This window comes from Danio rerio, chromosome 20 (assembly GCF_049306965.1).
Source record: "Danio rerio strain Tuebingen ecotype United States chromosome 20, GRCz12tu, whole genome shotgun sequence".
NCBI classification, from domain to species: domain Eukaryota; kingdom Metazoa; phylum Chordata; class Actinopteri; order Cypriniformes; family Danionidae; genus Danio; species Danio rerio.
The window spans coordinates 37,262,499-37,285,081 of NC_133195.1; the positions used below are offsets into that span (position 1 = coordinate 37,262,499).

Here is a 22,583-nt window from a genome sequence, read left to right on the forward strand (position 1 = left end):
GTTTATTTGTACAAATCACCAAGTCATTCTGATGTTTTAAGATGTGCTTTTCACTGAGATGAGGATGAGCAAATCGGATTTTTTTTTTTTTTTTTTTTTTTTTAAAACCCTTCTCCCACCAATTAATTTGCAGAGCCACAATATTTGACTGGATTATTTAGAGATGTGCACTGTTGTACCACAACGTGATGGTGTGACTTCTGTTAGGATGTTGCCTGTCCTGGTCTGACTGTTACATAAAAGCTAGCATCCTCAGTGCTTGCCTAGGTATAGTTTATTGCCTGCTTAAAGTTGACTATAAAAATATATATGTAGGCATAAAAAGATGCTTTCTGAAATTGATGTAAAGTTTACATAAACCATTTGTAGTACAAAAGCAATGTCAAACTGCTTAATATTCCTATACAAGTTTTACTTTGTACTAGTTATTTTACAACCTTCACTGGCAGGGCCATGCAATAAAAGTCTATTTATTTTTAAGTGGGAAGCTTGTAAAGCTGCGGTCACACTGGGCTTTTCCTCCCATAGACTTCCCTTTATATGCACACAAATGGGTCAGACCAGTAATTCGGGGTCATGCGTCAAGTTTTGCAGGTTGCTGCGGTGCAAAGTTCAAGCTTGATGAACTCTGACCTGCAAAATTGCATAACTTGTCTGGGTGAGACCAACCGAGGATCAAAACATGACCTCTCTGGACAAATTTAAAATGTAGAGTAATTGCTTTTTTTCTTTTTTAATAATGCCTAATCTTGTTTATTCCTGCCCTTTTTTGCAGCGCCGTACAACAATTTTGTGCACACAAACTCTAGTGTGACTGTAGCTTTAGTCAGGGACTTTTAAAGACATTGAGGCAGCGGGTCAATTGAAAAAATGGCATTTTTAAATGCATCAAAAATATTTAATTTCCCTTTTTTTCTCCCTTAAAGGCTTCCAAACCATGGAGTTTTGTTAGTGTATATATGCTGAAGAAAATTAAGCAGCTCTACTGGTTCTGTGTAATAGGAAGAGAGGTCAGCTTGCAGTGCTATGCAGGACGACTACACTCCCCTCTACTGACAAACATGATAGAAAGCTAGCGTCCTCAGAGTGCTTGCCTAAAAGTAATTGCTGGTTTGAGGCCGGCTTGGAGTAGGTAAACCTGGTACTCTAGAAATATATATTTTTGAGAGGCAAACCGAACACAGCTATTCTTTTCTTATGCATCCCAAGAAAAAAGGGCACTTTCAAGAAATAGTAAGCAATAAAATTACTTATTGTCCATTAATAATGCTTCCCTTAAAGAATCATGGGTCAAACTGCAAGGAAGTGGACAAGAAGTGTAATGGTTTTAATATTACAACTTTATTTTTTAAACTTTAACTTAAATTTTATTCTACATATAAATAATTTATATGTGAAGTATGGTAAGGGTTCTTCTCTTTGAAACATTACTTAGTGTGTACTGAAAAATGAAACTTATAACCTGCACACTGTATTTCCATGTAGATTTGTCTCTGCTAAAGTGCTGCATGCGGCCATTGGTTGCCAACTCTCTGTTTGTGACACTTGCTCGCTATGCATAGGGGAAGACTGTCATTGGTGGGCTATTTTCTCCGAATTCTTTTTAAAAAGGCTATTGTTTGCAGAATGTCCTGATGGAACCATAGACTGCATGAGGAGAAAGCATGCGTTTGTGGTATCTGAATAATAGAAAGGTTCAAATTATTCCATGTAATCTTTATAGTAGCAGTACATGTTTATTTAATTTGAACTGTTTGGCTGTTTTGTTTGATTACAATTAGAATCATTTTTCATGTTCAGACTGTGCCGAGAGGAATTTCATGATCTGAATTAAAGATGCAAGTCCCACTTTTGTCTAACATCTTAATCATCTTCATGTGAGAGCTATATAGAGTCTCTTTAATGGAGCTGTCTTTAGAACATCCTGCCAATGTTATGGGCATCATCTCTTTACAGACCTTTTTCTCCCTTTACAGTGATTCTACAAACAGTAAAACTGGATTCTAATGTGTAATTACTTTCCTGTTTCTGCATTACCTTATTGGATCTACTGCTGTATGTTTTCATAAATCTAAATGTATTATGTAGTATGCATATATATTAATCTGTCAGACTTGATTGCACATAATAAATATGAATTATTATTGAATATGAGCCCATGAAAATAAACAATGTAAAAACATTATTAATATCTTAGTTTCACAAAATAGTAGCCAGTAGTTTTAGTCAATGAGTTTTGTAGAGTTAATTAGTGACCGACCATCATTGTAATTGAATAACTGATTCTGTGATTGGGATGGTCCACTGACCAATTAAGCTTGTTTGGATGTGGGCAGAACTAATATTCAGGACACTATAAACAAGGTCTAAGTGATTTCACTGCAGTGTAGTTGTATGGCTTACTGGTGTCTGACAATGTGGTCTAGTCAACGTGTGCTTGGTTTTTTACTGCTGGTTGCAGTTGATGCAGTGTTCAGTGCCAGACCACAGGCCCGTTCTTTAGACCACTGGAAGATGATCGGAGGTCCTCATATACATGAGGATCCGCTTAGGGGACATTGGGAACTACTTCAAGGTCCTGTTAAAGTTGAGTCTCTGAGGGCTCCACTGGCTTCAAATCTGGTATCAAGCGTTCAGTCCAAACAAGAAATGCTGAGCCCAGTTTCCAGTAAGGTTGACTGGAAGTTCCCACTTGTCCAAGAAAAGCCAGCACAGCTAGACGTTAACTTTCAGTTGCATCAACCTCAGACTCCAAACACCGTGGCAGTCCAGTGTTTTGAGAATGGTGTTCATGTGGAGGTGAAGCAGGACTTTTTTGGCACTGGTCACCTGCTTGAGCCCTCTTCCTTCTCTCTAGGAGGCTGTGGTGTGTTGGATGTAGATACAGCTGCAGGAGTTCTCATTTTTCAGTCAGCTCTTCAGGATTGTGGCAGTCAGCTTGTGGTGGGTTTCCTTCTTGTCTATTTGCTCTTATGGTGTAGTTCTGTTTCTAAACCATTATTTCTTTTCCCAGATGACTGAAGATGAACTTGTCTATGTGTTCACCATTGATTATAAACCAGCAGTATTGCCGAATATTCCAGTTGCAAGGTCTATTGCAACTACAGTTGGTATTGAGTGCCACTATTCCAGGTAAAGGTTTTCCTAAATCTGCTACTCTGCCAATTATGTAGTTTGGATTTGATTGCCTGATTTTTGGGCTGTTTGATTACAGGAAACACAATGTGAGCAGTTCTGCCCTGCTGCCAGCTTGGACACCATATGCAGCCACTGCTGTTGCAGAGGATGTTCTGGTCTTCTCGCTGAAGCTTATGACTGGTTTGTACTGCTGCCTCTATTTATCACCTTATGGTTTCAGAAAGCTCATTGTCTGTATGTTTTGCAGATGACTGGATGTATGAGAGGCCAACCAATGTCTTCTTCCTGGGTGACATCTTTAATATTGAGGCATCTGTGAGTCAGTATAACCATGTTCCCCTCCGTGTTTTTGTGGATGCCTGTGTGGCCACTGCAACCCCTGATGTGAACTCTGCTCCTGCATATTCTGTCATTGAAAATCATGGGTAAGAAGACCTTTTTGAAGGATCTCTGCAAGTCTAGAGTTATAGTTGATGATTAAAGCTGGCTATTTTGTTTTAGTTGTCTCACTGACGCTAAGTACACTGGCTCATCCTCTAAATTTCTGCCGCGAGTGCAAGATAACAAACTACGGTTTCAGTTGGAGGCCTTCAGGTTCCAGAAGGAAATCAGTGGATTTGTATGTATTGTAAAGCAACTTTTTGGTACTTTTTGTTTTAACGCCTCTGGCTCTGTCTAATGTTTCTTTCTTCCCGTACCTGCAGATTTACATCACATGTCTTCTGAAAGCAACTGTAGCTGCTCAGTCTTTAATTAATGAGCACCATAAGGCTTGTTCTTTTATCAAAAATGGGTAAGTCCTATTGGATTCACTTATTCTTTAACTTGACCCACTTCCCCTTACAATTGTTCTGCTTTAGTTGGGTCTCTGCTGATGGAGGTGATCAAGTGTGTGCTTGCTGTGATACCAGCTGTGGACAAAAGACTCAGTTAACCGTAGCTCCAGGTATTTTTCACTAAGCTCAAATGAATTGGATTTGTCTTGAGTTCATTGTAACTTTATTTGCTTTCTCTTCACAGCAGGTATTCAGTATGAGGGAAAAGCCCAAGTTGGTCCCTTCCAAATCCCTGCACATACATCTGGCATTAAAGTGGTTTCTTTTTAAATAAAAAAATATTAAGTTCTTCTGAATTGGTGTGTGTCATTATAGGATTTAAGAGGGTTTTGTTGACAGACTGCATTAAATTTTGGCCCTTTTCCTAATAATAAAAGTGTGTGTTTTTTTTTTTTTTTTTGTCTTGCGACGAGTGCAGCACATTCTTCCAGATACCACCCCACCCCCCCCTCAAGGCATTATATGGTACTGAATATTTATAAATGCAACTTAAAAATAAATGTAATCTTGTCTTCTAAGATTACTCAAGAAAAAAATTTCCATCGTTATATGCAATAAAAAGGCTACTTTACGTTAAGAATTATTACTCTTTCAGTGCACGTGGCTGAATTATGTATGCTGGTTGGTTTAGTTACAAATTAGCTTCAAAATTACTGTAACTTGTGTTCTTACAAAATGCTTTTTATTTTTTATTTATTTTTTTATTAAATATATGGAAGTCTTTTAGATGAGTGTATCTGACATGTCCCTCTGTTTCTAACCTGAAACTCGTTTCTTAAATTCCTCCTTTATCTTAAACTAAACTTGTCAAAACAAAAGTTCTAGGTTCTTACTCCCTTTAATTCAGTTATGTTTCGCAATTTTAGTTTAATTTAACATGGTGTGGTTGACTCTTAATCCTACACAACATTGCTATACTTTTTGGAGTAAAACGCTTGCATTTTAGGTTAAACTTGTTTAAATCACGGTGGTGCTGTTTCACAGCGTCACCATTTAGTTATCATCGATTGAACAATCGCTCGTTTGTGATTGGATTATAAATGACGTTTGCAAAATAGCAGACCAATCGTCGTAGAGAGCGGTGTAAATGAGATGAGTTTAGGCACACACATCAAAACGGCGGGAAACTTTGAGCGATACCACTTGAAGTATAAAGGGGGGTGTAAGCATCGTCATTTTAAGTAAAACGAGTACCAGCTTAATACTGACATTTGATTAGCATTTCTTCCATGATACCTGTAACTAGTAAGAAATACCCTGACAACATGAGCAATGTATTTGCCTAGACCTATACTTGATCCGATTTTTAAGCTTCTGGAACCCCCATACAGAACTGGCGAACCGAGTCGACCAGCAGCACAAGGAAATCAAAAGTCCTAAGATGTTATTGTAAATAATCACCATATCAACGCGTTATTACACGCTAATTTTCCTTTTGAGCGAGTACGTAAGTTGTCTAGTTATTTGTTCTAAAAGGTGTATAACTGAATGAATAATATAACGGGTAAAGTTATCTTGTTTAAGTATACATGTTTGGCCATCGATATGCCGGCTGGAGATTTGTTAATGTAAGTTGCAACTTTGTTTATAAGGTGTGTTTTTAAAAGTGACCACGATGTCTCAAGTGACTCTCTTGGACGAAGTTTCTCAGTGGAACCAGGAGACCTGTCAACAAGAACTCAAAACTGTCCTGCCTAAACTAGTTATATCCTTTTCTGAACACTTTTCTCCCCTGTTCACTAACGTTAATAACGTTGAAGGCAGTATTTGAATGTGGCCAGGAGTTGCACACGTGTATTTGATTGTGTAGGACCAACTTACGTTACCTGTGATGGCGTTTGTTCTTAAATTATCCTTGACTCTTGCACGCCATGCATCATGATACTGACAGCTGGGAAGAGCATACAAGTAAGTCTGAGCTGTCATCATTTTCTACAGTTTCTGACTTGGGACACGTTGAAGCAAATAAGTGTCAAATAAACGTCCTTGGTGTTTTCAGATTTTTTTGTTGTTGTTATTGTATGAGCTTTTATTGCTTTCCCCCCCAATAAACATTAATTTTGTTTAATAATGCATCATTTTAAGTTTTTTTTTTCATTTTTGTGTCTCCACAGATATTCTGCAAATAATCACAAGCAGGTTTCTCCCTCATCTCTCTCTATCTGATTTAGAGACGGGATGTTTCTCCACTGCTTTACCCAAGGTTTGAGATTTAAATTTCTTCTAATGACTGTTTAATCACAGGTTGCCCTTTTTATTTGATGCTCTGGTGCATTTTCTTATTAATTATGTGATATTTAAACCATACTATTAAGTCACGAAGATAATAAAAGAATAAGCACACTTAGATGTTATTAATATTCGATCAACAGCAAATAGGAGTACTGTATAATTGTTTTTAACAACCTAATCAATTATTGTGCTTGGGTAGTGGATCAATTGACTTTACCAAACCAGATCTTCTGGCTACTCTTTTATCCAATGTATTTGGCCTACTGTGTTTGTTTCCTGCTATATACAGTAGTTCGGACTTGTGTGTTTTTTGGATGCACAGTCTTTTTCACTTTTGATGTCTGGCTTAGACAACATGCTGCCAAATTCTGCCATAACCAGTCCGTTAAAGAAGATCTTACCGTTACTTATTCCATCCCTCTAAAAATTCCACAAGTATTCAACAATTAAGCATGTTTCCACAATGTCTTGTACAATTCACAGGTTGTAAAAGTGTTCGCAAGTCTTTTGGAAGAAATCAGCAAGCAAATTGGAGGCCTTTCTAGTCAGAACACAGAGTTGCAATTATTTCTGAGAAAAATCCTGAAGGTTTGAATATTTGATAATATTTCAGTCTTGTTCAGTCAGTCATTCTCTGGTCATAGAGCATTCTTCTGCTGTGTTTTTGGCCAGACGATGGTCCAGACACTGGAGTGTCTCTCTGGCTGTGTGAGACATGTCTGTTCCATTGAAGAGTCTGTTTCCTTCAGCAACATTCGTTCTTTGCCCTCTTGCATCCTTGGAGTCCTAAAGGACACCTTTCAGCACTGCAAGGTTTGTTATTCTTTACTTGATATAAAATAATACACAAACATACCTTAAAATGGAATTAATATGTCTAAACTAACAACACCTCTTATCTGTTTTAGTGGTTATACATATAATTATATTTGCTGTAGATTTCAGTATTATGTTGATATGTTTATAGGACAGTGAGGTCATGTACAGTGGAAGACTGTCATTGGTTGGTGATCTCCTCCAAGGCCTCTTTAAAGAGGCTTATTCTTTGCAGAAGGGCCTGATGGAACTTTTGGACAAGATTAACTTTGAAGACACTGCATCTGAGGAGGAAATTTCAGATATTGTCACAGGTTTGTGGCATCTTTTAATTTGGACTTATAATCTTATAATTTTTATTATTGGTGTTTAACAAGACCAACCATGTTTGTATATAATTCAGAATAAGATAATTTATAGACTATCTTAGTTTTCTTATTTTTGTGGCATCATTATGGAAATGTTTAATATTGTTCCACTCAATTTTTAGTAAAGAGTCAAGATTTGAAGTGTATCAAAAAAGTTTTGAAAATAGTTCTAAGACAAGAATTGTTCAAAAGTTTTAGGACAACTTTGATAAAAGGTTTGGATCTGCTTCAAGTGTTGACTACTGTATGTATTTAACTTAAATTTTTTGGCCTGCAGTGATCCACAGTCTGCTGGACATATGCTTGATCATATCCAGGCTGGACATTGCTCTACATGCCAACACATGGAAATTTATTATTAAGTGAGTATAATGTGCATCATGAAGTATTATATTTGTTTGAATAGAAACCATTTTAAATGTTCATTTTGTGTCGAGTGCTATTTCATTATTTGAAGTTGAAGCTGAAATTAAATTTTTTGACTCCAAGTACCCCATTTGTCTAAGACTATATTTAATCTACAATATTTTCCAGAACAATAAGTCACATTTGATCTGACTGTATTACACATTGCTAGTCACATTTTTATTAAAGAAAAGGTAATTAAATTAATCATAATAAACCTTGTATTTTAGTTCTCCTTACTTCAGAACAAAGTAGTTTAATGTAACAGTATATAGAATATATAAAAGAATGAAAAATCAAACAAGCAGAAATTATAGTGGCATTCATTTATAAGTAGCATTATTTTAAACAACAAGCCCAAACGAATTTAAAGTAAAACTGATCAGGGTGTCTGCAGGGTCTTAAAAATCTTAAAATGTCTTAAATTTCAAGAACAAAATTTTAGACTTTAATAACTAAAATATTGTCTGGTAGTTCTTAACTCATTTTAAACAAGTCATATTTTTTTCTATGTACAGGTAAAGCTACCCAATCAGGCTGAATCCCAATAACAAATAATCAATTTCCAAACCTTTTCTTTATATTTAAGTATTTTATTGCAAAGAGATACAATTCACAACAGCAGTTACTTACATTTTACAGCAAATTATCCAAACTAAATTCCCTAATCAGGCAAAGAAAACTAAAGCAATACATCCTTTTGCAAGGTCTTGTATTAATACAAAAACTATTTACAGAAGTAACTTGGCCATTAGAAAAAATCCTTAGTGTTTAGCTCTGTATGAGTCTAAAATCTTAATGGTCTTAAAAGAGTATTAAATTTGGCTTGAATAAACCTGCAGAAACCCTGCTGATACATGCTGTGTGCTGTATGAGAAATGCACTATACAGTTGCTTTTACAACCCTCTCATTTAGTATCAATATAATGTGTGCTTTGACATATTATATTGACATTTCGTTAATTGCATTAGATATGTCAGTACAATGCAGCATGTTTCACTTAATAAAAGTGACATATTCTGAAAAGTTCAGTAAGCAAAAATGGACCTTTGTTCTTGAGCAACATCAGAATATTACGTCATTTAGCCTCTCAAATTCTTAGTAGCATTTAAAATTATTTAAAAAATTAAGTGTAATTGAATGGATGTTTTTTTTTTATAACACCCTGGTTGAAAATAACTTGTATGTCAAATGATCAAATTACATTAGATTCATTCATTCATTCATTTTCTTTTCGGCTTAGTCACTATATTAATCTGGGATCACCACAGCAGAATGACCTGCCAACTTATCCAGCATATGTTTTATGCAGCGGATTCCCTTCCAGCTGCAACCCATGGCTGGGAAACATCCATACACACTCATTCACACATATACTGTACACTACGGACAATTTTGGTTACCTAATTTACCCATAGCACATGTCTTTAGACTTGTGGGGGAAACCAGAGCACCCAGAGGAAACTCACGGGAACACAGGGAGAACATGCAAACTCAACACATAAATGCCAACTGACCCAGCCAAGGCTCAAACCAGCGACCTTTTTTGCTGTGAGGCGATCGTGCTACCCACTGTACCACTGTGATGCCCCTACATTAGATTGTTGATTTTTTTTTATTATAAGTGAGTAAACTAAGCCAGGAAACTTTTTCAATAACAAGATAATGATCATAAAAAAACCTTTTGCCCATTGTTTATAAATGATTATTTAATTGCACATAATGACTGTGCTAACAGTTCGCATTGATTTCAGACAGAGTATCAAGTACCAGTCTCTAGTAGAGGATCGGCTTCACCACACTGACATTTCCTTTGCGTTATGTGAAGACCTGTGTAGGTCTGTCGAGAACTGTCTTGAGCTGGCTCAACAGATCCAACAGGCAGGCCTACAGGTAAAGGAGACCCTTCAGTTAAAGTTAATAGTTGGTATGGTATTTTTAGTGGTAATAACGATGACCTAGATACACGTGCCAGGGACTTTTTTGATAACACTGTTAAGAAAATGTGTTGTTGCAAGAAAGGTCAACTCGACTCTGCCTTCCTCCTTTTGTTTTTAATAGGAAGCTGTACACTCTCCAGAATACAAGCTTTTCCAAAAAGCAACAAAGATGTGCAGGTTTTTTGCCAACACATTAGTCCACTACACAAAGGTAACTTAAAATGAAAGTTATTCCTCCATGACCAGACCATGATTTTAACAGTCTAAAACAACAATAATGTTTTTTTTTGTGATAGGAATTTAAAGTGTTTCTTTCCAAGTCATGCAGTCGATTTCACCAGTTGTATCTCCAAATCAATAGGTAATTACATTGCTGGTTCTTAAAAAGTGTCAAAAGTTAAAAAGTCAAAGTTTTCTCAAGTTGTCTTAAAAAGAAAAATCAATAAATACATACACTGTTCTGCTGGCTTGGGGTTTTAATAAAGTTTTAAGTATTAGGCTATGTTCACACTGAAGTCAAAGGTGACCCGAGTCAGATTTTTATGCCCACGTGACTCGGGTAATGACAGTGTGAACAGCCCAAACCGCATGGAATGTGATCTTTTCAGTTCTGATTTGTGCCACTTTCATATGTAGAATTAAATCAGGTACAGATCTAATGTTTTGCAATCCGACTGCAGTGTGAAAGATCATGTAGACTTTTACATAATCTTTAAGTGACATGCGTCATCATTCTGTGCTGCAAACTACTACATTTACTCCTCAGCATAGTAGACGTGCCTGTTAACCAGTCTGGTTCACGATTGGGGTACGCGTTGATCGCAAAGCTGAAGAGCAGTGTTACGGATGGGGGATCTGTACACAAAGGAGGGTGCGCTTTCATTTCAAGGGAAACTTTCTCTCCAAAGAAAAAAAGGCAAGTGCTCAAGGCAAGCATCCAAATCCCCCTTCTTCATGTGCCTGTTGTTTATAACGAAGTAAAATGAAATAACTCCGCAAACAGAGATAAACCAACTCCGCCTTCACAGTTCAGTCTGCGGCTGCTCATTACCCTTGATAAGTTCACTACAACGGTGGTCAGAAAGACTTGCACTGCGGTTGTCATAAATTACAAATTATCAGTGATTTCAATCACAAGAGACTTATTTTAGGTTACAAATGGTGAAATACACATTAGTAGTTGCAGGACAAGCCTTTACAGTTCATGAAATACACCATGGCTGTCTATGAAAAGGGCAATAATCATATGAAGCATTAACTGACAGTGTACTTCGTACAGTATACACATTGTGTGCATAATTAGACTTTTTGTCATGTCCTTAATTATACTTTTACAAATACAGGTCAGTTTAGGACCAAGATCTGTTTACACTGCAAATCTGATATTGGCCACATTTATAACAACAATGTGAACAGCTATGCAAAACAATCAGATCAGAGAAAAAATTAGACTAAGCCTCACAGTGTGAACATAGCCTTATATACTTTACATTTTTTCCCACAGGATTTGTAATTTTCTGGTGATGATTTATACTTAATTAAATGCAAACACTGGAAAACTCAAAAGTTTGTAATTTTAATAAGCACATCTGCTGTGTTTAAAGGGGTTAACATTTTTTTTATCTTTTATTTATACGATTCATCATTTTATAAAACCATCTAATACAGTAACCTAAAAACCAAGAATCACACTTTTGCCAGATGTTTATTTATATATCATCTGTTAAATTTCTCTGTTTTGGTCATGATGTCTAATTGTGAATTAAAATTTTTTTCTCCACTCATTAGCAAGTTTCTTCCATCTCTCTGTGCCCCATCCGTGCCTCCTACACTTAGTGAGGAGCTGAGAGTGGCAGTTCTGGTTCCTATGGATGCCATGCTGACACAAATGATGTCCTTTCAACCCTTCGCTGAGTCTGTCCTGAACCCAGACCATCGTGAGATCTTTTTCAAATAATCGTATCGTCTTCCAGTGTCCTCTTGAACTCCAGAAAATTACTTTTAACATTTCCTTCCTCAAGTGTTTTGCTTGTCCATTCTAAGCTTATAGATCATTCAACCTGGACATTAATGTTGTGTTGAGTGTAATATGTGTGATCTCAGGAAAGATCTCAGCAGGATGAGAAGAATAGGGTATTAATTTATTTCATGTCACGGAAGCGATTATATAAGAAATGCACAAGAGACTGACTGTCCATGACACACTGCTGAGTGTAGATCCTGAGCATTTCCAGGTCACTTAAATTGAATATGTGCTCATGCCCTTTTATTATTACAGGACAGTGCATCACGCACTGCAAAATGTGGTGTTGCACTTCATGACCGATCTTATGTAGACATTTGGAAAATTCATTTTATTTGTAATTTGATGTTTTCAGATTAACCACAGACTTATAAATGATTATTTTTTGCATATATGCAACATTTTCAAACATTGTCTTGTTTCAAATATGTTGTTGTTATTATTTGTGAATTTTAGAGAGCAGTGCCAAACTTTTTCTACCACAGTGTCTGCTGCTGGTGAATGTTATGGGTAAGCTGTCATCCCAGCCAGAAGAAGCGCTGCGGCTGTGGAGCGATGGCAGCCAGTTTCCAGAAGAAACTCCAAGGTACTTTACAGTTGCCAACTTGATTTCACCAAGTAGGACATGTTCCCGGATTAACATCTATGTTGATCCTGGTACAACATTTCAATCAGCCATTCACAATTAAAGGATACATTTACTGTTTATGTTAAGTTTAGGCTTACGGTTGGGTTTAGCACTTCTACATGATTGTTGTCCAACTATTATTACCCTCTGATTTTGGGAATCATTTACAGTTATAGTGGTTTAGGGGTAGGAAATAAGTATGAATTTCATTTTCAAAAAAAAAAAAAAATGATGTTCCAAGATCAACATAGATCAAAATCATGATGTGCACTAGAGATCTGTGCAGAACTGAATTTTTAGTCCTGCTGCCACCAGGTTTTATTCCGCACCAGATTGATCCCGCTGTATATTCAGCCTTTGTTCACCCGCTGCCCGACCCGCCATGTTTTCTACCCGACCCTTCCCGCTAAATTAAGATCTGGTTTTCAAAATCTCACATTAAAATTGGGTACTACTAAAAGCGGGAGATAACGTAAAAAAGTGTAGGTCGTGCAAGGATTGTTGGCTAAATGTCAGTTTTGTTCATTTTATAATGAGACATGAGTACCTCGTTTATGGCTGGTGAGGCTACTCTTTTAAAGTCAAATTTACAACCCAATCCCCTCTATATATTTGCCAACTACCTATTGTGTTTCATATCTCATATCAGCATTATTGCTATACACATAGCAGGTACATACTACTGAGCCAAGGAAGAATGCAAAATGTATAGAGATTAAATGGGCCTCCCAAAAAACGTCCAGCTGGGTGCTACAGAGTCCAGACCGCCTATAATAAGCGACACACAGCACCACGTTGGATGCATGCTCTCTCTCATTCACACACAGCACAGCGGCGTATTTCAGGTGGACTGTTGGATAATATCATGGTCACATGATCTCATGAAAGTCTTGCAGACTAGCATTGATGCAGTTGAGTTTACAGCCTTTTTAATTGTTCTTCTATCCCTGAATTGGCTTGGCAGTTAGTGAAAACATTTTCAGATTTCAATTTATATAAAAATTTCAATAAAACAAAGTTTATCTAAGTTTATCCAATTTGTTTTATCGTTTACTACGCCTCACACTGATTAGTTCTCTTCAGATGCAGTTTAGCATTGCTCACGATAGTAAATTTCACAAGTAAAACCTCTGTTTCTTCAGATGGTCCGTGTTTGAGGCGGTGTTCCAGAGTTTCCGGCTGTGTGTGTTGGAGCGTTTAGTACCAGTGTGTTTACCAGGGGTAATGCTGCGAGGCCAGGCTCAGGGTACAGTCAGTCTGCACCAGCATGTGTGTGTGCATATGTGTGCTTGTGTGGCTGTTCTGCCCGCTCAACACTTCCCTCCACTGGTCAGTAGTCTCTTTTTAAACCTTTATTCAATCAAAGTATTTTTTGGGCATATTCTTTCTTTTAAGTCTTACAGAAAGACAAGCCACATTCCAGCTTGACACAAGTATTTGGCTAATTATATTGTTTTAATAGTCAAATTAATTAATGCATGGTACTAAAGAGAGCGAAAGTGATTAATCACTGCTGTTAATATGCCATATTAATATGATATAACGCATTTGGAATGAGATTTAAACAACTAAATGCTTTATTAAATTGATGCTTTAAACTACTAAATTGGCTTGTGTGTGTGAGTGTAAGTGTAAGTGTGGGTGTTTCCCATTACTGGATTGTGACTGGAAGAGCATTTGCTGCGTAAACTGAAGCAAAATTAAGTTAATTTAGGTTTAATGTTGATAATAAATTGTGTAGCAATTGAGTATATTTATGTTTGTTTTATATTTTTCGTTTTATGTTATGAATAACCAATTTATTTGAACTAAAACTCCTGCAACACTTATTTTTTTCCCTTGTAGTCTGATGTGGCATGTTAAAATACAGTAATCATTTCTTGTAATAGAACATTTTAAGTCTTCCCATTTATGCTCAGTGTTAGATATTAAATGCTGAAATGATGTCCACTGAGTGACAATAATTTGAATAGGATGTTTGAGCATAAATAGGAAATGTCATATGATCTTTGCTGTCCTCTGTTTCCTTTTTTCAGGAGCGCTCATTATTAGCCGCTGTATTGCAGGCAGACACACAGACGGCTCTCTTGGCCACAGATGTCTGGTGCTTCCTAGCTCGGTAAGTACAGATACACACCCAAGAGCATAGACCATCAGACTGCAGTGACTAGTACTTTCCAGAAATGTCACAAAGACACAGAGCATGAACAATTACGACATTCCTGTTTTTTCTAAAGTGAAAAATTCCAGACTTTTGTCATTGTGGTTTGGCAATCCGTCAAAACTTTCCCCTAAAAATACAGAAATGTCTTTACTAAAAATAACATTCTTGTTAAGTATAGAGAATGAATGTAAACTCACCGCCCACTTTATTAGGTACAACTTACTAGTACTGGGTTTGACCCCCTTTTGCCTTTAGAACTGCCTTAATCCTTTATGGCATAGATTCAACAATTTACTGGAAATATTCCACAAAGATTTTGGTCCATATTGACATGATAGCATCATGGACCATATCCCAAATGTGCTCTATTGGATTGAGATCTGGTGACTCTGGCGGCCCTTTGAGTACAGTGAACTCATTGTCATGTTTAAGAAACCAGTCTGAGATTATTCGCGCTTTATGACGTTATCCTGCTGGAAGTAGCCATCAGAAGATGGAAACACTGTTGTCATAAAGGGAGAGACATGGTCATCAACATTACTCAAATAGGCTGTGGCATTGACACGATTATCAGTTGGTACTAGTGGCCTAAAGTGTGCCAAGAAAACATCTCCCACACAATTATACCACAACCACTACCAGCCTGAACCGTTGATACAAGGCAGGATGGATCCATGCTTTCATGTTGATGCCAAATTCTGACCCTACCATCCGAATGTCGCAGCAGAAATCGAGACTCATCAGACCAGGCAATGTTTTTACAATTTTCTATTGTCCAATTTTGGTTAGCCTGTGTAAATTGTAGCCTCAGTTTCCTGTTCTTAGCTGACAGGAGTGGCACCCGGTGTGGTCTTCTGCTGCTGTAATCCATTCACCTCAAGGTGCAACGTGTTGTGCGTTCAGAACCTAATAAAGTGGCCATTGAATGTATATTGCTCTAAAGAATTATATGAGTGTGTTTATATACAGATCTGTTCTCTCTTTAGGTATGGCACGGCTGAGTTGTGTTATCATCATGTTGTCCTTATTGCTCATTTGGTAAGTTGTGTCTTTTGGGAATGTGACCTTTTCTGTGCTCTTGTGGATTTCTGAAATCTTTTCTGGGATAAGGGACTACAGGGGACTCTTCTCTCTAACACCCTGATTGAGCTGACAATTGGTGTCAAATGCACATGGGGTAGAGCACACCTGTCCGTCACAGCACCGTTGTGACATTTGTCTTGTGTGCTGTTACTGTAGATGTATATTTTTCTGGGGTAAACAATTTGTGTTCTATAGGTTAAATGTGTACACACACACACACACACACATATATATATATATATATATATATATATATATATATATATATATATATATATATATATATATATATATATATATATATATATATATATATATTGAAAGCTTTGTTTAATTACATATTAAATATACATCATTTAAAACGTTTAATCCTTTGTCACGTGATGCTGTTTTTGATTTTCTTTTAAATACGTTTTTATACAAGTTTTTTTATTTTATTGACCCTTTTAAAAGTACAGAACTTTTTTAACCTTTAATAATTGGTTCTTTTAAGTGTTGAGCCCAAAAAAGTCAGATTTTTTTTATATACCCAATAAAAATAAGATCATTATCAATGAACTCCGTTTCCATAAACACTATTGTTGTACTGTTTAGTTAAGGGCATGTCCTGCTGGGGGTTATCAACTGTTTCACTTGGCCCTGGTGCTCAGACGCCTACTTTTTCTGATGACTCCAAAACACCAGGTTACTTTCACTTTCTTATTTTACCAGATACAATGCATGAACATGACAATAATGCCAAATAAAACTTCCTGAGAAGTCAAAATAATGAGATTGAGATAGTTTTTGACTTCCTTTCCCACTGCTTTTTGTTTCTAGGGTAGCTAAATGGTACATTTATAAAAGTATTTTGTGACAGGTGGAGTTTGTGGAGCGCTTTCCACTTTCTCAGGAGGAGAACCTTTGTGTGTGGCGTCACACTCTGCTAAAGTGTCTGTGTGTAGAGGCCCGTGTGCGGGTGGAGGAGCAGGTGCTCGACAGGGCTACTGTGGTGCTGGAGGAATGGCAGAACAGCGGCTGCAGGCTGGGAGAAATACCGAGACTGGTGAGGGCACTGAATTGACACGGCTACCACCAACTATTTTAACTTCTGTTTGCCATCATGTTGAATTACACAGGGCCTTGCTTTTAAAAGCATCAAAAGTGCAGGCATATAAATTCCCTGTAGACAGCTCATTTAATAAGACACCCACTGGGCCAGATTTGCTAAACAATACAAATTTGACAGCAATCCCATAAAAATGCAAATTGGTTTGAGAAAGTTCTGCAGGTGATCTACTGACAATATGAAAATTCAAAGACAGACATAGCAGTTTATTTCCATTATGACCCACAATGCAAATTAGATCGCAAACAAGCAGTAGAGGAGTTGATAATAATGTTCACTAACAACAAACCACTACCAAAATGTGACTCAGTACTCGCAAAATCACATTCTTTTTGAGTAGGTATTTTGAAAAAGCACTTAATCAAGGATGTGATTTCACTCTCACCACACATAATGTGAATTTTCATAAATTTCTGCCTCTCCCCTTTTTTTGTCCTCTGATCACATGCCTGTTAATTTTTGACTGATAAAAGCTTTTATATATTTTTTTACTATTACTATTTTTTTTTACTATATACGATACGGTCTACGATATACAGCCATATTGCACTGCTACGAGTGTGATATTGCTCATAAAAATATTTACTGTTGTTGTTGTTGTTGTTGTTGTTGTTGTTGTTTTAATAACAAAATGTAGTAAATCTGGCCCCATAATAATGAACAAACAGAGAAACTTAGACCAAGGTTAAAGTTCCAATGCTGTAAATGTGTGTTCCCCAGAACTAATCCGGATGTGGGTTGTAATTTATAAACAATAAACACAAAATCCACAATTTTACCTTTTGGCAGTGGAAGATTCAAGGACTTCTATTGTTACTCTAAAACTTCAAAGCTTTATTGTGTTGTAAAAATTTAGACATTTGTATTATGTCAGTTCTGACTCGGTGCCCTTATTGCCTAGTACAGGATTTGAACTGTGGTTTGTTTGTGATTCAGAACCGGATACTGGACTGTGTGCTGCTGGTTGTAGGAGGCAGTGGCACACAGAATGAATGTGTGGAGTCTTTAGTGAAGATCATCTCTCAGCTGTGGAGTCACATGAGGAGCAGCCAGGTGATGCGTTCATGGCTTTGAGTTCAGTAAAATTCTTTATGTGAAGAAATTAACTTTATTTTACAAATAAAGAATTCGTGGATATATATATATAGAATTTTAAATATATACTGTTCATCAATTGAAAATTCCTTGTATCATTTAGCAACTGAACTATTTTCAGTGTTAATAGTCATAAATAATCTTTCTTGAGCACTAAATCAGCATATTAGAATGATTACCAGAGTAATGTTCTTTTAAAATATAAAGCCATTGCTACAAATTGTAATATTATTTAGCAAAAAAGGCTGTATTCTTACTCTTATTTCAGGTTCAGGTACATGTGACACTTCAGTGCACTGTGAAATTACTCCTGTCACTATCAGCTGTTCTGATCAAAAGTTTAGAGCCACACATCATCCTTCAGGTGATTTTACATCTGCACTTCATCTGCTTCTTTTACCTCCATATTTACTTTGCATTCAATTCAAGTTTATTTATATAGCGCTTTTACAATGTAGATTGTGTCAAAGCAGCTTAACATTGAAATCTGGACTTTACTAGAACTTCCAAGTTGAAGTTTGGTTGTAGGACCTTTTATAATTCTTTATTGTAAATGATTTAAAGATGTTTTGTTTCCTGTTTTTGTTTTGATACAAGTTTTTATTTTTATTTTTGGCAAATTGCAGGCTGTTTCCTGTTTGAGTGGCTTGAGTATCCATCAATGTCCTGATGACCTGCTTTTAGCTGCTTTGGAATTTCTTGCTTCCTTGGGACAAATATTTATTCCTCCCAATATTCAGGTATGTGCACATTTTATTTAATTTATTTCAATTAGTCATCTGACTGTTTAAGTTTTGTCCATGTGACTATGTATATGTTTGACTGCAGGGCCAAGTTTTGCCCCAAATCAGTTCTCTATTTAATGGTTTTCTGACTCGCCCATCCTGGCTGATACTCCATCATGTCTTGGAGGCCTTTGGCTGCTTTGCAGAGGTTAGAATATCCCCCATAATATATTTTTCTTTTTTTAAAATTAAGTAACATGTTGGGGCTCGTGGAGCTGCGCATCGTTGGATTTGCTAGTCAGTGTTTGGGCATTCAGCAGTGACATTTACATTTCTACAACTTCATCTATTTTAAGCTGCTTTGACAGTCTACATTGTAAAAGCGCTATAGAAATAAAAATGAATTGAATTGAATTCTCAGTTATTTGTATGTCATAAGTAAATTGACACTTTTGAAATTACACAAAACCTGACCTTTCTGAAATAAAATAGATTTTAAATAGATCGCTGTTTTGATCATGTTTTAAAGTTCAAAGCAGGGGCATCAGATATACTAGCTAGTTTGCTGTTGGATCATCAGATAATTTTCACTTGATGTGGACTGGATTTAACGTTCAACGGTCTAACATTGTTATTATTATGCAATTTTTTTTAATTCAAATTGACCAGCACATAATGAATAAAATATTGGTTTTATATTAGGCTTTTCTTATGATTGCTCATATGTTAATGGCTTTAACTTGAGCCAAAAATTGACAAATATAAGCAGCCAATTCACCAATGCAGTGCATTTGTAATAAGTAATATAAATTACCTCTGTGAAGTTGAAAAATGGTCTTATTGAAGTGAAGTGAAAATGGTCTTATTCATTTGTGCTGCAAAAATATTTTTTTGTGCTGTTTTAGTTTTGAGATATTAAAATAATACTTTTAGGTCATTCAGCGGTCACACAGCCCACACCACATGCTTTAAATTCACCCTAAATAGTCTCACAGTTACACGTTAAATTATGGACGATGTCCTCATCAGCCCCCAACATGCTCCAAATGTGCAATTACTAGCAAATCCTGTATTAACTCATATGTTTTAGGTGAAAATCTTAAATCTCATCCCTCTTCATCTATTCTAGTTCATCTATGTTCATATTTGTAATCCAACTCATGTTTCTTTTTTAACTTAGATAACAAACCACGAGGAAGTGATTTCTCAAACACTGAAAACAGAGGAGGTCAAATCCAAAGTGTTAAATTTCCTCAGTAAGGTATGAAGTTAGAGACTTGAGGACTTTTGGCTTTTATATCAACATTTGTCTGTGTAGTGCAGTGGCCCTTGTACTGTATAGGTTAATGTATTGCTTCCTGTAGACTGTCTCACGGCAAGAGTCTGAAGAAACAAGACTAGAACGTCTGAAAGAGTGGAAGTGTGTTATAGAGAAACACTGTCAGCAAATGGAGAGTGAAAAAAGCCAACCTGCACAAACGCCACTTACTGAAGAGGTGAGTTCATAACCAGGTTATTTACTCTACTGTTTGACACAACTATAGAACAAATGTGTAGTTCAGATAAAAATGTGCAGATCTAAAATTATCATTTTTATGCCTCCTATGTTTATGTTCAGTTATTCCACTTCAACAGAACACTGCGCTTTTTTGCAAATAGGCTCATTTAACAAGTCACTTAGGGTTAAAATAATTTTGTTACCATATTGGAATCCATTCAGCTAATCTCTTGGTCAGTTGGAATCACTTCTAGCTTTCACTTTCAATTTAGTGAAATTGTTGAACCTATACATGGGAGTCTGAGGAAAAATGCTCAATTTAGAAGAAAAAAAATCTGACAGGACTTTATACTAATTCCATAAATCCTCTTCTGTGCCAGCCATGTGCGAAGAGGGCAAGACAGGAGACCAAAGCAGAAGAGGAGTACGAGCGATATCTCCAGACAGCAGAGGGTGCCTTAAAAGCGCTGCAGGCAATAGAGAGGTCAGAGCATAGCCCGTCTCCACCACAGTGGGTCAGGGCCAGACTTCAGCTCTTACAAACACTCATAACACAAATCAACACCACTACTGAAGAGCAATCCTGATTCAACCTCAAAAACACCTCTACCTCTTGGCTGCATTATTTCATCTCACTACATTTGTTTACGCGTGATGTTTGTATAAAAGTTTATATGGGATAAACGGTCATTCCAAAGACTATGAAGTTGTTTAATAAACTTGATTAAAATTGTGTTTTGTTCATTTTAGAGCTAGTCTGTTGTCTTTGTTGAATTTTAAAGTGATCACTGTAATGGTGCAATTGAGAATTATTATTATATCTAACATTTTCTGAACCTTTTTTCACATCTTCAGAAGCACTTGTAAACTGATATTTCTGAGCTTTGACATATTACTACCTTAATTCCAAAATTACATGTATGGACCCTATCAATGGCAAAATCTTGTGCTGTCATAAAAATTATACACTCACTGGCCACTTTATTAGTTACACCTGTCCTACTGCTCATGAATGAAAATTTCCAATCAACCAATCACATAGCAGCAACATTCATTCAGGCATGTAGATAGTGCCAACACGATCTGCTGCAGTTCAAACTGTGCATCAGAATGAGGAAGAAAGTGACTTGAATGTGGCAGGGTAGTCTGAGCCATACAGGCTGGTCATCAGAAACTGAGGATCTACTGGAATTTTCAAGCACAACCATCTCTAGAGTTTACAGAGAATGCTCAGAAAAAGAGAAAATATCCAGTGTGGCAGTTCTGTGGGTGCAAATGCCCTGTTGATGTTAGAGGAGTATGGCCAAACTGGTCTGAGCTGATAGAAAGGCAGCAATAACTCAAATAACCACTACCACAACTGAGGTATGCAGAGGAGCATCTCTGAATGCACAACATGTCAAACCTTGAGGCGGATGTGATAAAGCAACAGAAGATCACACTGGGTGCCACTACTGTCAGTTAACAGGAAACTGAGGCTACAATTCACATAGGCTCAATAAAATTGGATAATAGAAGATTGGAGAGAAAAAAAAAAAAACCTTGCCTGGTATGATGTTTCGATTTCTCTGCAACATTCAGATGGTAGGGTCAGATTTTGCTGTCAACAGCATGAAAGCATGGATTCATCCTGCCTTGTATCAACGGTTTAGTTCACTAAAACTGGCCTCCACAGTCACCAGGACTCAATCCAATAGAGCACTTTGGGATTTGGTAAAACGGGAAATGTGCAGCAACTGCATGATACTGTCATGTCAATGTGGACCAAAATCTCTGAGGAATATTTCCAATACCTTGTTGAATCTGTTCCATGAAATATTAAGGCAGTTCTGAAGGCAAAAGGGGTCCAATACGGCATTATTCAGGTGTACCTGATAAAGTGGCCATTAAGTCATTCACAATAAAAACCTTAAAATGGATTTATGAAAAAAGTAGACGACTATTTCATAATGCCATGACACATAGTAAGGCTTTGTCTGAATTGTTGTACAGAGCACTAAATAGAAAATTAATTATAAGTGATTTAAATATTACAGATACTTATGTAGATTATATGTTGAATGTTGTCAATGCTAGTTGATGCTGCACTAAAAGACAGCAACTGCCAGATTAGATCAGTTTGTTGGAATATGATGCCAAACAGTCAAGACATTCCACAACCCAGCAAACAGTGATTGACCATGTACAGATGCTGAAAATAAACCCAGACGAGGCTAACACTGACCCGAAATCACTCGCAGACATCTCTGCTGGGTTCTATTGGTCTATCAGTGCAGTGTGAACCAGCCTTAAAGTCATAGTTTACACAAAAATGACAATTTCCTTGTACTCATAATCAAACGGTTATGAATTTCTTCTGTTAAACACGAAGCAAGATATTTTGAAGGCTTAAAAAGGAGCCATTGACCTATAGTAGAAACAGAACAAAAACAAATCTATGGAAGTAAATGGCTGTTGTTTTTTCCCAACATTCTTCAGTGTGTTCAAGAAAAAAAGAAACTCGTACAGGTTTGGAATGAGTGG

The 22,583-nt window shown here is 36.7% G+C and overlaps 2 protein-coding genes across 9 annotated transcripts; both read left to right on the plus strand.

Moving 5' to 3' along the window:
* Window positions 1-2,372: 2,372 nt before the first annotated feature.
* zp3a.1 (zona pellucida glycoprotein 3a, tandem duplicate 1) lies at window positions 2,373-4,342 on the plus strand. Of its 2 annotated transcripts, none has more exons than NM_001013271.1 (8): window positions 2,373-2,943; window positions 3,014-3,132; window positions 3,215-3,318; window positions 3,386-3,563; window positions 3,640-3,757; window positions 3,843-3,931; window positions 3,999-4,084; window positions 4,159-4,342. In NM_001013271.1, the coding sequence occupies exons 1-8, from the start codon at window positions 2,395-2,397 to the stop codon at window positions 4,242-4,244; spliced, it is 1,329 nt and encodes a 442-aa protein (NP_001013289.1). In that variant the 5' UTR covers window positions 2,373-2,394; the 3' UTR covers window positions 4,245-4,342. The 2 variants fall into 2 exon arrangements, with proteins under 2 accessions (NP_001013289.1, XP_073788447.1); XM_073932346.1 differs by having other exon boundaries at window positions 2,384-2,943; window positions 4,162-4,262.
* An 811-nt stretch (window positions 4,343-5,153) lies between these two features.
* On the plus strand, window positions 5,154-20,809 carry firrm (fignl1 interacting regulator of recombination and mitosis). Of its 7 annotated transcripts, none has more exons than XR_012395500.1 (25): window positions 5,154-5,421; window positions 5,567-5,679; window positions 5,843-5,882; window positions 6,089-6,177; window positions 6,690-6,794; window positions 6,879-7,019; window positions 7,174-7,336; window positions 7,668-7,752; window positions 9,551-9,689; window positions 9,858-9,947; window positions 10,033-10,097; window positions 11,525-11,673; window positions 12,216-12,345; window positions 13,530-13,716; window positions 14,424-14,506; window positions 15,538-15,589; window positions 16,229-16,318; window positions 16,494-16,679; window positions 17,679-17,816; window positions 18,106-18,201; window positions 18,464-18,577; window positions 18,666-18,770; window positions 19,743-19,823; window positions 19,927-20,058; window positions 20,441-20,809. XR_012395500.1 is itself a non-coding variant. In XM_073932505.1 (25 exons), the coding sequence occupies exons 1-25, from the start codon at window positions 5,463-5,465 to the stop codon at window positions 20,645-20,647; spliced, it is 2,775 nt and encodes a 924-aa protein (XP_073788606.1). In that variant the 5' UTR covers window positions 5,154-5,462; the 3' UTR covers window positions 20,648-20,809.
* Window positions 20,810-22,583: the final 1,774 nt, after the last annotated feature.